General features: G+C 31.8%; 2 protein-coding genes across 2 annotated transcripts; one reads left to right on the forward strand and one right to left on the reverse strand.

The window, feature by feature from the left end:
- Positions 1 to 2,664: 2,664 nt before the first annotated feature.
- Positions 2,665 to 5,587, reverse strand: LOC100251433 (probable disease resistance protein At1g61300). The gene has a single exon (XM_002270536.5). It carries the CDS (start codon positions 5,398 to 5,400, stop codon positions 2,707 to 2,709), a length of 2,694 nt encoding a protein of 897 aa, XP_002270572.1. The 5' UTR covers positions 5,401 to 5,587; the 3' UTR covers positions 2,665 to 2,706.
- Positions 5,588 to 13,093: 7,506 nt separating this feature from the next.
- On the forward strand, positions 13,094 to 14,808 carry LOC100256573 (coniferyl alcohol acyltransferase). The gene is made up of 2 exons (XM_002270503.5): positions 13,094 to 13,743; positions 13,837 to 14,808. Exons 1-2 carry the CDS (start codon positions 13,309 to 13,311, stop codon positions 14,806 to 14,808), a joined length of 1,407 nt encoding a protein of 468 aa, XP_002270539.3. The 5' UTR covers positions 13,094 to 13,308.

Genomic DNA, 14,808 nt, shown 5'->3' on the forward strand with positions numbered 1-14,808 from the left:
TCCACAATTCCTAAAAAACTGAATTATATTAAAGGTGTTTCTTGAAGAGACACTTTCCATAATTTTAAAAAAAATTGGGTTTATACTGAAAGTGTCTCTTCACGACACTTTCCACAATTTCCATACAAATAGTGGAAATTTTCAAATTTATACTAAAGGTGTCTCTTCAAGAGACATCTTTAGTTTTAAAAACATTTGCACAATTTTTAATACATATTAAATTTTATGGAATTGTGGAAAGTGTCTTTTCAAGAGACACTTTTAGTATAAATCTAGTTTTCAGGAATTGTAAAAGTTGTCTTTTGAAGAAACACTTTTAGTATATATTGGAATTTATGGAATTGTGGAAAGTGTCTCTTCAAGTGACACATTTTGTATAAATTAAAATTTGTTGGAATTGTAAAAGTGTCTTTTCAAGAGACACCTTTAATATAAATCAAATTTTTTGGAATTGTAGAAGGTGTCTCTTGAGAGGTGTCTCTTCAAGAGACACCTTTAGCTTAAATTCAATTCTTTTAAATATGTATCATGATTTTGAACAATTATGGAAGGTGTTTCTTCAAAAGACCCCTTCCATATGGCAAAAACTGTCGTAGATCTATCAATATTTTCCCAACTACCATTTTTTAATAATTATTTTTTAAAATTGCTACAAAAGTTAAAAAAAAGCCCGATGGAGTTAACCCATGTAGTTCTTAAAGAACTGTCTAGGCCAGAATGCCCTCTGAGCGGCGATCGGATAAGATGTTATTAATTAAATAATTCCTTAAACATGTTAGTGTTCCTAATTAAATAATAAACTTTTCTTATGGATTTATTTTTCCTTGGTTTTTGTAATATTTTGCATTATTAAGGTTTTGTTTGGATACTCTTCTCTATTTTTTTTTTCAAAAATAGAAAGTAGCATAATTTCTATATAAAAATTAGAGAATTTTGTGCAAAAAGTACATTCTTTGTGTCCATTTGAATATATTTCGTGTTTTCTATTTTTAAAAATAAAAAATAGTATTATCTTTTATATAAAATATAAAGACTTTAAAGACTTGCATTAAGATTGTAATGGTCTTTTAAAATTGATTTAAAAAATTAAGATATTAAAATTTCTCTATTACCTCAAATTTAAAAATTTTTAAAAATAATTTTTAAAGGGATAAGGTAAGTTTTATATGAGAGTTTACGCATTTTTATGTAGAAGTTTCTATTTTGAAAACAAAAACTAGAAAGTGTATCCAAAGGTCTAGGTTGTATGTTTAAAAATTTAAAATGTGAGAAATTAAAACTTTTTAATATCTCAGTTTTTTCAAATACTTTTTAAAAATTATTAGCTTTTTCAATCTTATTTTATTAGAATTAAAAATAATTTTAAATACATATAATTAAAATTTAATAATATTTGTAATATTATTTATTCATTTTTATGTAAGTTTATTAACATTTTTAATTTATTAAACAAAATATATGCAATATTTAAATATGAAAAGAAAATGGTAAAAATCGTATTTAAATATTAAACATATTGAAAATGAAAAAAATTGTTTTATGTAATTATATATATATATATTTATTTATTTATTTATTTATTTTTAAATATATTTATATTATTTTTTAAAATAACCTATATGGTTTTTCCTTGTTAAATTTCAAATTTCAATGTAATCATTGTTGTAGCAGAGTGGATAATATTGTATTGGGAACCTTGAGGTCTATGGTTCAAGCTCTTCTACTTGCAACATAAAAAATTCAGTTTTTTAAATTTATTCACGTTGATCCCACATTGGAAGTGAGAGGAAGCATAAATAGATTTATAAACCTCTTCCCATCCCTTGCAGGTTTATTGGCTGTTGGGTCGGGCCACAGGGCTCATTGCATAATTTCTTGGGCCATTTTGCCAAGAGGACTCCATCATAGGAGTAGAGACTAGGCCAAGGGAAATGTGGGCTGTTTTGCCAAAAAGAAAAAGAGGTGGTGGAGTTCACCCGGCTCCACATCACTAGTCCAACCGTCGGTTTAATGGCCATAGAGCTCATTGCATAAGAAAAAGAGGTGGTTGTTTTGCCATAGGGCTCATTGCATAAGTTTTATATGAGAGTTTTTGCATTTTTATGTAGAAGTTTCAATTTTGAAAACAAAAACTAGAAAGTGCATCCAAAGGTTTAGGTTGTATGTTTAAAAATTTAAAATTTGAGAAATTAAAATTTTTTAATATCTCAGTTCTTTCAAATAGTTTGTAAAAATTATTATACATTTATTTTTCCCTCTAATTTCAAACTTGAGATAGCAAAAGTGGAGTGAAATGGAAAGCCAAAAAACCAAAAGCATAACTGAGACTTAAATTGAGTGTAATATTTTTTTTTTTGTTATCAACTTGATAATTTTGCAAAGCATAGATTTAATTGATACCAAAGCATAGGATCATATTTTATTTTCTCATCGTAATTGGATTTGGAACTTCAAGTAAACATGTCAAAAAAATAAAAATAAATTTCTAGAGAGAAGTATAAGGCAAAACTAGAGATTACCCTTGTACCAAGATTAAGCATGGCAAAAACTTGAAACTATAATCTCAATCAATTCCATAAATATTAATCAGCCAAAAAAAAAAAAAAAAGTCCTGAAAAAATGGAATTTAAATCCACAACGAACACCCAGACATTTGCAATTATATTTGGTTGATTTTAATTGGAATCATACCTAAGCCCCTTGTTCTTATATTGCTTTGAAACTGGGAAGGAAAGTTGTTAGAGTAGCTTCATCCTCCCATTCTAACTCATTCCACCACTCTTGCTTTCCTACCATCACAACTCTACCTTGATTGGCACTGTTGGAGTTGAGTGGCAGCTTCTTCAGCTTTGGACATCCGATTACTTCAATTCTGTCAAGGTAAAGAAAGGGCAAGGGATTCCGGTACACATTCTTCAGTTGGGGTAAACCATTTAACTCCAGTTGTATGAGTTTTGTGAATGGGCTCAGATTTCCTCCATCCTCTGCACCTTTACCTATCACTTCTTCCATTTCATCACATTGTCCTATTTTAAGATATAGGAGGTTTGGGGCAAAAATAAGCCATGTCAAATTCTTCAACATCTGGCATCTATTGATGGCCACTTCGCGAAGGCCATGGAAGCATTTGACCTTCGGGTTGAGACTGCTATAGCCCATTGTTTCCTTTCCTTTCCCTGCCCAATCAAACTTAATCTCTCTCAAACTATCCAAATCTTTCATTGTAAGCGCATAGAGATGCTTCATATTTTCGAGAGATGATAGGTTGAGTGAGCTTGAACCCTTGAACATCTCGAGGCAGATTCCTACAGTGCAACTCGGTAACTTTCTGGAACTTAAAAATCTCTTAAGCACAGAGGCACTTGCTATGGTGACAGTTAAATGCGTCAAGTATTTCAAACTCTCCAATTCCTCTACCAAGGACTCCTTACCATATGATTCAACGCCTCCTTCAGCTACTTGATCATAAAGTCCACAATTGTACATGCCAACCGCTTGCAACATTAAAAGACTTGATATTAGTCCTCGTGGAATTGAAGAGACTTTAGATGTACACAATATCAAAATCTTCAATTGTACGAGATTCTTCATCTCAATTGGCAACTTCTTTATCTCTGTACCAGATAAATCAAGATATTGCAATGAAACCAAATTAGAAATATCTGATGGTAACTCAACTATTTTGGTGTTTGATAAGCTCAACACTCTTAGATTGGGCATAAATTGGAAAAAACCATTGCTTATCATCTGCAAATCACTATTCAAATCTAGACGAAGTGTCGAGAGATTGGGACATGTGGGTGATCCTGTTAACTTCTCAATTTGGTTGTCCATCAGTGAAATCCTTTCCGTCGCCTTCCATTTGACAAAGTCAGGTGCTTGGGTCAAACCGGCACTTGTTTGTACCAAAAACTTGCCCTTCATCTCCCCCATTTCACTGGTTATCCACAAGGCCATATCACGTACAACATCATGAAATTTTACAAATCTAGTATTTGAAGATTCCTCAAGTAGACATGCATGAACGAGAGTACTGATAATATTGAATCCCTGATTTTTGGCTCCATCCGTGTCATCAAATTCATCTAAAAATCCCTCACAAATCCATTGATATATCAAAAGTTCCTTAATTATGAAAAAATCTTCTGGGAATAAAGAACAATATAAGAAGCAAGATTGAACTATTTTGGAGGGCAAACTATCATAGCTGTATTTCAAAAGTGGGTACACTCGGAGCCCCATACCTGGAAAATTTGAAGCACACGTTTGTAGTACTCTAATTGCATGCTTCCAATCTTGGGGTGTCACTTTAGAAGCCATGGCTCGCCCTACGGTAATTATCGCCAGTGGCAAACCGCAACACTCTTTTGCAACCATTTCAGCCAGCTCAGATATTTCTGGATCAGAATTAAGGGCATCCTTTCCCACATATTTTTTAAACAAATCCCACGAATCCTTCCATGCCAAAGATTTCACTTGGATCTTCTTGTGAGCTCCCATTTGCCCGCACAAGTCCTGAGATCGAGTGGTGAATATCAGCTTGGACTTATTTTGTTGGTCAGGAGGTGGATTTCCCACTTCTAACAGATCCATTTGCTCCCACATGTCATCCAACAACATCGCAAACCTCTTTTTGCTCAAGGCTCTCCAGATGTTGTTGGCTTTCTCATGGCGGCTTTTGCTTTTCCATTTATCATCACAGAATCCCACCTTCTCCCAAATCTCGTTTTGAACCCGCTCTAGATTTGGAGTTTTTGAAACCACTACCCAAATTACGACATCAAAATTGTGGGATGTTCTAAGGAAATGATTGTTGATTTGTGCCAAGAGGGTGGTCTTCCCAACGCCCCCCAACCCATATAAGCCGATCATCCCTACATGTTCTTCTTCGAGACTCCTCCAAACTTTGTCAAATGTTGATTCCAAGCCCACAGTGGGACGGCCGGGTATTTCCTCCACAGGAGCTGGAGGTACAATATCAGCCACCACCTCAAAATTACGTCCTTCGCTCATTAGAGTAGCCGTATCTTGTAGCTTCCTGGCCACTTTTTTTCCCAATGTGTAGCTGGAGATGCAATGCTTGGGATGGCAACAACCACGTAATCGTTTCTCCTCAATGGTCTCCGCACCATCTCCAATCAGTTGACCGACTTCAGTTTCCATGGCTTCCACCCTGGAAAGCCAGCCTTGTACTTGATCCAGACGCTTCATCTGTTGTCTCTCAGCCACATCCACCTTCCTATTCACATCGTTCTTCAGCTCCCTTAATTTTTGAAGCTCTGTTCTCAAAGTAACCCGATTTTCTGCAAGCTTAAATATGTAATTTGCTCGAGCAACAGTGCAATCACAACAACCAGCGATGTCGTTGGTAGAGATTGAGACTGAGAACACATTTCCCATTGATGTATGAAAAACTCCAAGGAGAAGGTAAGAAAGAGGAATGACAAATTCGAAGCAGAAAAGGAATGCCTTTTATTTGCAGATATTGGGAAAGTGATGAGGAGAAACAAAGGAAAAAGGTGATGGGCACCAAGTCGAGGGTGATGGGGCACACATGGGCCCCTTGGCAAAGCTAAGTTCTCTGCGGTTTTCTTTCCTTTTTTTTTTTTAATTTTTTAATTTTTTGAAAAAAAAATTATTAAAGTGAATCAGTCAATGGTATATCACTGTGAGTTTTGAAATTTTAAAATTAAAATATAAGAACTAAAATAAGACAAAGTTGTTGAGAAGTTGAGTGTTCGATGCGGACTAGAGGTACTCTTGCAAAGGCTTCAATAATAATTTAAGAAGGTGGCTTGTGACCATGATCTCCTTGGCCCACGGCCCCACGCCTAGAGGAAAACGCCATCCCAAGTTCCCAACGGCCGCGTGCACACACATGAATTCATACATGCATATGGGGATTAGGGTGGGAGTGAGCAGCCTGGTTTGCAGCGGAATTCAAACTCATCACGAGTCTTTTGACAGTGACCATAATGATTTCTTTGAAAGCTGCTATCTCCATAATCACCTAAAACCCTGAAAAAAAAATTTGATAACATGGTGAAATTGAAAATTACTTGACAAATCATTTGATTATTAATAGAATATATTGGGTGTCTTTGTTGTTCTAAGCTCGTTGATGTGGTATTATAATGCTTACTAATGTGGTATAATAATTTATCAATATTTTGGATCTTATTGAGAATTAATTAATTAAAAATAAATAAAATGATAATTAAGTGTAGACCCCAAAATTTGTCCTAATTTTTATTTTTATATTAATTTTGAACCCAATTTTATCTTCGGACTTTCAATCCCGATTACATGTGATATTTTTTGCATTCTTATTTTTTATTATTTTGTAAATTGTTTTATTTTTATTTCTATTTGTTATTATTATTATTATTATTATTATTATTATTATATAATATTATATTATATATTTTTTATTATTTCCTCTCTCCTCTCTCTTCTCTTCCTCCACCTACCCTCACCTACCCCTCATGCTCTCCCACGTCCAAAAGCTTCCACTCTCCGCTCTCCATGATGGCTCTTTTTCCTTTTTTATTTATTTATTTTTTTCTCTCCCTCCAATAGCTTTTTTGGCCAGCTCCCCCCAAATTTCCCCCCCAATTTGATTTTCCTCCCACTTTTCCCTTCTAAGAGAAAAGTATAAATGAAAGGGTAATATAAATTTAAAATAAAAAATAAAAATTAAACTAAAAAATAAATACAAAAAAATAAAAATATTTGGATGAAAAATCCCAAAATTTTTATCTGTACTTATAATAAGAATAAAAAGATTCAATATCTTTAAAAATGAAAAAAAGAAAAAGAAAAACATTATTGTTTTTTATTTGACATAAAATAGAAATATAGATTGGAAGAAAAAGAAAAAAACAAGTTTGAAATGAGTAATACTTAATAGGGAATAGAAAAGAGAAAAAAAAAAACAAAAAATTGAAATTCACACTCACTATGTGCCTATGTAAAGGTTAAGGGTATTTTAGGGATTAATGAAAGATAATATCCTTCTTCTCAATTTTCAGACTTTCTTTGAGTGTTGGGCTTAATTATGCAAGATATATGGACCAGATCTTAATTTTGTAGCCCAATTGGGCCCAAAACATAATTCACCCAAAAGGAAAGGCGACTTTGTAAAAAACAATGCATGCAAGTTGGATTCTAGAAATTTAAACGTAAGACTTGGTTATAAACTATTGCAAGTCATCCTCCAAAAACAAATATGATGATTTCTATTGGTTGTTGTGAATTGATTTTATTTTCATTGAGGGTGGCCTTGGTCATGTTTGATCCGTTCTTCTCCAAAACTCCTTGATTGACATAAAACCTTAGGAATCGATTCTTTAATCTCTTCAATTAATTTAATAAAAAAATAGATAAAACTTCATAACCAGTCAATGTATGTTGCTAAGTTTTTATATCATTGGTGTTCTTTCATGTTGAATTCTTTGGTTGACCATACCTTAGAGTGTATTATTTTAAGGGGATAGGATTCAACACCATGCTATATATATAAGTATCAAGTGGCTGTCGATCGTCATATTTTCTGTTGATTCTAAGACCAACAATTAATTAGATAAGGATTAACGGTTAATGTAGAAAATATAAAAAATAATTAAAAAAAAAAAGAGAAAAGCATAAATGAAAGGGTAATATAAATTTAAAATAAAAAATGAAAATTAAACTAAAAAATAAATACAAAAAGATAAAAAATACTTGGATGAAAAATCCCAAAATTGTTATCCTTACTTATAATAAGAGTAAAAAGATTCAGTATCTTTAAAAATGAAAAAAAGAAAAAGAAAAACATTATTGCTTTTTATTTTACATAAAATAAAAATATAGATTGGAAGAAAAAGAAAAAAAAAAGTTAGAAATGAGTAATACTTAATAGGGAATAGAAAAGAGAAAAAAAAAACACAAAAAATTTGAAATTCACACTCACTATGTGCCTATGTAAAGGTTAAGGTTATTTTAGGGATTAATGAAGGATAATATCCTTCTTCTCAATTTTCAGACTTTCTTTGGGTGTTGGGTTTAATTATGTAAGATATATGGACCAAATCTTAATTTTTTAGCCCAGCTGGGCCCAAAACATAATTCTCCCAAAACGAAAGGCGACTTCGTAAAAAACAATGCATGCAAGTTGGATTCTAGAAATTTAAACATAAGACTTGGTTATAAACTATTGCAAGTCATCCTCCAAAAAAAAAATGTTGATTTCTATTGGTTGCTGTGAATTGATTTTATTTTCATTGAGGGTGGCCTTTGTCATGTTTGATCGGTTCTTCTCCAAAACTCCTTGATTAACATAAAACCTTAGCAGTCAACTCTTTAATCTCTTCAATTACTTTAATAAAAAAAAATAGAAAAAACTTCATAACCATTCAATGTATGTTGCTAAGTTTTTATATCATTGGTGTTCTTTCATGTTCAATTCTTTGGTTGACCATACCTTAGAGTGCATTTTTTTTAAGGGGATAGGATTCAACACCATGCTATATATATAAGGATCAAGTGGCTGCCGATCGTCATATTTTCTGTTGATTCCAAGACCAACAATTAATTAGATAAGGATTAATGGTTAATGTAGAAAATATAAAAAATAATTAAAAATAAGAGAAAAGTATAAATGAAAGGGTAATGTAAATTTAAAATAAAAAATGAAAATTAAACTAAATAATAAATACAAAAAGATAAAAAATATTTAGATGAAAATCCAAAAATTTTTATCCTTACTTATAATAAGAGTAAAAAGATTCAGTATCTTTAAAAATGAAAAAAAGAAAAATAAAAACATTATTCCTTTTTATTTGACATAAAATAAAAATATAGATTGGAAGAAAAAGAAAAAAAAAAGTTAGAAATGAGTAATACTTAATAGGGAATAGAAAAGAGAAAAAAAAAACACAAAAAAATTCACACTCACTATGTGCGTATGTAAAGGTTAAGGGTATTTTAGGGATTAATGAAGGATAATATCATTCTTCTCAATTTTAAGACTTTCTTTGGGTGTTGGGTTTAATTATGAAAGATATATGGACCAAATCTTAATTTTTTAGCCGAGCTGGGCCCAAAACATAATTCTCCCAAAAGGAAAGGCGACTTTGTAAAAAACAATGCATGCAAGTTGGATTCTAGAAATTTAAACGTAAGACTTGGTTATAAACTATTGCAAGTCATCCTCCAAAAACAAATATGCTGATTTCTATTGGTTGTCGTGAATTGATTTTATTTTCATTGAGGGTGGCCTTCGTCATGTTTGATCGGTTCTTCTCCAAAACTACTTGACTGACATAAAACCTTAGCAGTTGATTCTTTAATCTCTTCAATTAATTTAATAAAAAAAAAAGATAAAACTTCATAACCATTCAATGTATGTTGCTAAGTTTTTATATCATTGGTGTTCTTTCATGTTGAATTCTTTGGTTGACCATACCTTAGAGTGTATTATTTTAAGGGGATAGGATTCAACACCATGCTATATATATAAGGATCAAGTGGCTGTCGATCGTCATATTTTCTGTTGATTCCAAGACCAACAATTAATTAGATAAGGATTAACGGTTAATGTAGAAAATATAAAAAATAATTAAAAATAAGAGAAAAGTATAAATGAAAGGGTCATATAAATTTAAAATAAAAAATGAAAATTAAACTAAAAAGTAAATACAAAAAGATAAAAAATATTTGGATGAAAAATCCCAAAATTTTTATCCCTACTTATAATAAAAGTAAAAAGATTCGGTATCTTTAAAAATGAAAAAAAGAAAAAGAAAAACATTATTGCTTTTTATTTGACATAAAATAAAAATATAGATTGGAAGAAAAAGAAAAAAAGAAGTAGAAATGAGTAATACTTAATAGGGAATAGAAAAGAGAAAAAAGAAACACAAAAAATTTGAAATTCACACTCACTATGTGCCTATGTAAAGGTTAAGGGTATTTTAGGGATTAATGAAGGATAATATCCTTCTTCTCAATTTTCAGACTTTCTTTGGGTGTTGGGTTTAATTATGTAAGATATATGGACCAAATTTTAATTTTTTAGCCTAACTGGGCCCAAAACATAATTCTCCCAAAAGGAAAGGCGACTTCGTAAAACACAATGCATGCAAGTTGGATTCTAGAAATTTAAACATAAGACTTGGTTATAAACTATTGCAAGTCATCCTCCAAAAACAAATATGCTGATTTCTATTGGTTGTTGTGAATAAGGATCAAGTGGCTACCGGTTATGATATTTTCTGTTGATTCCAAGACAAACAATTAATTAGATAAGGATTAATGGTTAATGTAGAAAATATAAAAAATAATTAAAAATAAGAAAAAAGTATAAATGAAAGGGTAATATAAATTTCAAATAAAAAATGAAAATTAAAATAATGAATGAATATGAAAAGATATAAAATATTTGGATGAAAAATCCCAAAATTTTTATCCTTACTTATAATAAGAGTAAAAAGATTCAGTATCTTTAAAAATGAAAAAAAGAAAAAGAAAAACATTATTGCTTTTTATTTCACATAAAATAAAAATATAGATTGGAAGAAAAAGAAAAAAAAAAGTTAGAAATGAGTAATACTTAATAGGGAATAGAAAAGAGAAAAAAAAACACAAAAAATTGAAATTCACACTCTCTATGTGCCTATGTAAAGGTTAAGGGTATTTTAGGGAATAATAAAGGATAATATCCTTCTTTTCAATTTTCAGACTTTCTTTGGGTGTTGGGCTTAATTATGTAAGATATATGGACTAGATCTTAATTTTTTAGCCGAGCTGGGCCTAAAACATAATTCTCCCAAAAGGAAAGTCAATTTCGTAAAAAACAATGCATGCAAGTTGGATTCTAGAAATTTAAACGTAAGACTTGGTTATAAACTATTGCAAGTCATCCTCCAAAAACAAATATGTTGATTTCTATTGGTTGTTGTGAATTGATTCTATTTTCATTGAGGGTGGCCTTCGTCATGTTTGATAGGTTCTTCTCCAAAACTCCTTGATTCTCATAAAACCTTAGCAGTCGATTCTTGAATGTCTTCAATTAATTTACGCAAAAAATAGATAAAACTTCATCACCATTCAATGTATGTTGCTAAGTTTTTATATCATTGGTGTTCTTTCATGTTGAAATCTGTGATTGACCATACCTTAGAGTGCATTATTTCAAGGGGATTGGATTCAACACAATACTATCTATATAAGGATCAAGTGGCCGCCGGCCGTCATATTTTCTGTTGATTCCAAGACCAACAATTAATTAGATAAGGATTAAAGGGTTGGTCATCCAAAGAACAAATCGCACAGATGTAAATGTCAAGTAGGATTCAGGATTTCTGCCTAGTGCCTATGAATCAAGACTGAATCATTGTGTTGTTGGAAAGTAAACTTTGAGTTTATAAAGTTTTTTAAAAATTAGATTTTGATTTGATTTTTAAAAATTAATTAGAATATTTTCAAGCATTTTAAACTTGAGCGAAAAATTTAGCATTTGTTTCAATACATTTTCTGTTTTTTATTTTTTAAAATCCGAAAATAACATTAACTTCCGCATAAGATACAAATACTCTTAAAGACTCGTATGAAAAATGTAATAATTTTATAAATTGTTTAAAATAATTGATATATATAAAAAAAAAATTATACTTTTTGTAAAAGATGCTCTTTTTTTATTAAAGTTTTTGGTTTTAAAAAATAGAAAATAGGCAGTGTGAAATGAACAATTAAGCTCTATTTGGTAATTGTTTAAAAAAAATAATTTTTTAGTTTTTAGAACAAAAAAATAAAGAAACTCTTTAGGTAACCATGAAACAAAAAAACGGTTGTGTTATTAAAATAAAAAGTATGATGTTTTTTGAAAATATCCTTTTGTTATTTTGACTTGATTTCTGTGTGTTATTTTTAAAAAATAATTATACAAAAATGAAGAATGATAAAAAGTAAAACATTACGTATAAAAATTATTTTAAAAATATTTTTAAAAATATAGAAAACAAGTTAAAAATATTTTAGAATTTCAAACACATTTTTGTTTTATAAAATATTATAGAATGATTAAATATCATGTAACTATCATAAAAAACTATTAGTAGTTTTTTCTTTCTTTGGATAAGCAAGTCATATATAAAGGAATTATGTAGCAGCCGAATAAGACTATGGGAAGTGTTAAAATATAAAATAGGAAGTGTGAAATGAACCATGAAGCTCTATTTGGTAATTTTTTTTTAAAAATAGTTTTCTTTTTTTGAGAACAAAAAAATAAAGAAACACTTTAGGTAACCATGAAACGAAAAACGGTTTTGTGTTATTAAAACAAAAGATATGATGTTTTCTGAAAATATATTTTAGTTATTTTCATTTGATTTTTATTTGTTATTTTAAAAAATAATTATACAAATATGAAGAATGCCAAAAAGTAAAACACTACGTATAAAAATTATTTTAAAAAGATTTTTAAAAGTATTTTAGAATTTCAAACACATTTTTATTTTATAAAATATTATAGAATGGTTAAATATCATGTAACTATTATAAAAAACTACTAGTGGTTTTTTCTTTGTTTGTATAAGCATGTCATATATAAAGGAATTATATAGAAGCCTAATAAGACTATGGGAAGTGTGAAAATAGAAAATAGGAAGTGTGAAATGAACAATTAAGCTCTATTTGGTAATTGTTTTAAAAAATAGTTTTCTATTTTTCGAAACAAAAAAATAAAGAAATATTTTAGGTAATCATGAAACAAAAAATGATTGTGTTATTAAAACAAAAAATATGATTTTTTCTAAAAATATCTTTTAGTTATTTTCACTTGATTTCAATGTGCTATTTTTAAAAAATAATTATATAAGTATGAAGAATGATAAAAAGTAAAACACTACCTATAAAAATTATTTTAAAAATATAGAAAACAAGTTAAAAAAATTTTATTTTATAAAATATTATAGAACGGTTCCGGATGTCAATCGAATTTTTATTTTATAAAATATCATGTAACTATTATAAAAAACTATTTGTAGTTTTTTCTTTGTTTGAATAAGCATGTCATATATAAAGGAATTATGTAGCAGCCCAATAAGACTATGGGAAGCGTGGCACCATGCATTCCTCTTAGTTTGCTAGATACGCTAATTGTTTACGTGTGAATTGTGATTGGCCCTCTCCAGACTCCATATTTCTTTCTCTTCCCTCTGAATTGTTGATGTGCGATTAGCCCACTCCAGAGCATCTCCATTTTTCCTTTTCTTCTCTCTCCCACTCAATCGCAGGCACTCACAACCTGGTGATTAACAACTAGAAACCATGAGTAGTAGTGGAGGAGAATTCATGGTAACAGTGAGGAGGAAAGAAGTAGTGGCAGCTATGCTACCAATGCAGAAGCACTGGCTACCACTCTCTAACCTGGACTTGCTTTTACCCCCCATTAATGTTGGGGTGTTTTTCTGTTATAAGAAGCCACGTGGAAGTGCCAGCGGAGGTGATGACTTCACATTTGGGTCCATGGTTAGGGTTCTGAAAGAGGCCATGGCCCAAGCCCTGGTGCCCTATTATGCCTTTGCTGGAGAAGTCTTGTCTAACTCATTGGGGGAAGCTGAGCTTCTTTGCAACAACCGTGGGGTGGATTTCTTGGAGGCTTATGCGGATGTAAAACTACAAGACCTCAACTTGTATAACCCTGACGAAAGCATTGAAGGCAAGCTTGCCCCTACGAGGAAGCATGGCGTCCTCTCAGTCCAGGTCTTCCTCTTTCTGTGCGCTTAATTTCATATGCTAATCCTAATTAGTTGTAATCCTAACAGGCTAGTTGTGATAAAAATGAACTAATAACAGGTAACTGAGCTCAAATGTGGCGGAATTGTGGTGGCCTGTACATTTGATCACCGGATAGCAGACGCATATTCTACCAATATGTTCCTAGTTTCATGGGCTGAGATGGCTCAGTCCAAGCCCTTATCTGTAATACCATCTTTCCGGCGTTCTCTCCTCAACCCTCGACATCCAGGCTCCTATGCTCCGTCCCTTGACCACATGTACGTTCCCATCTCAGCCTTACCTCCGCCCAAAGTTCCACAACCTGGTGCTGATCCTCTCATAAGCCGTCTGTACTATGTCACTGCCGAGAAGCTCAGTCTACTCCAAACACTAGCCACCAGCAAGAGTAGCTCCTACAAGAGGACCAAACTAGAGTCTCTTAGTGCCTTTTTGTGGAAGATGGTGGCCAAAAGTGCTCACATGGAAAATGCAAACCAAAAAATATGCAAGATGAGTGTCGTGGTGGATGGAAGAAAGAGGTTAAGCAGTGGAGATGAGGATAGGACAACAGCGATGGCCTCATACTTTGGAAATGTGCTGTCCTTCCCCTTTGGTGAGAAGATAGTAAATGACCTCAAAGAAAAACCACTGAGTTGGGTGGGAGATGAAGTTCATGATTTCCTGGAAGCGGCTATGACAAAGGAACATTTCTTGGGGCTGATAGACTGGGTGGAGGCTCATCGCCCAGAGCCGGCTGCACTGAATATGTGCTGCAGTGGCAATAGCGACGGGCCAGGATTTATGGTGTCATCAGGGCAGAGGTTCCCGGTGACAAAGGTGGATTTCGGGTGGGGTAAGCCGGCCCTAGGGTCATATCATTTTCCATGGGGTGCGGAAGTTGGGTACGTGATGCCAATGCCAAGCCCCACTGTAGATGATGACTGGGTGGTGTACATGCACCTCTTGAAAGCCCAGATTGAGTTGATTGAGACTGAGGCTGCTCATATCTTTAGACCCTTAACAGCCGACCATCTCAATTTATTTGATTAG

Source organism: Vitis vinifera, chromosome 9 (assembly GCF_030704535.1).
Source record: "Vitis vinifera cultivar Pinot Noir 40024 chromosome 9, ASM3070453v1".
Classification (NCBI taxonomy): Eukaryota; Viridiplantae; Streptophyta; class Magnoliopsida; order Vitales; family Vitaceae; genus Vitis; species Vitis vinifera.

What these genes read in the sequence shown, in the direction of transcription:
- LOC100251433 (XM_002270536.5), bottom strand. Translation starts at nt 5,400, where the DNA reads ATGGGAAATGTGTTCTCAGTCTCAATCTCTACCAACGACATCGCTGGT.
- LOC100256573 (XM_002270503.5), top strand. Translation starts at nt 13,309, where the DNA reads ATGAGTAGTAGTGGAGGAGAATTCATGGTAACAGTGAGGAGGAAAGAA. An exon ending in ATGGCGTCCTCTCAGTCCAG is followed by an intron (nt 13,744 to 13,836) that starts GTCTTCCTCTTT and finishes AACTAATAACAG; the next exon opens with GTAACTGAGCTCAAATGTGG.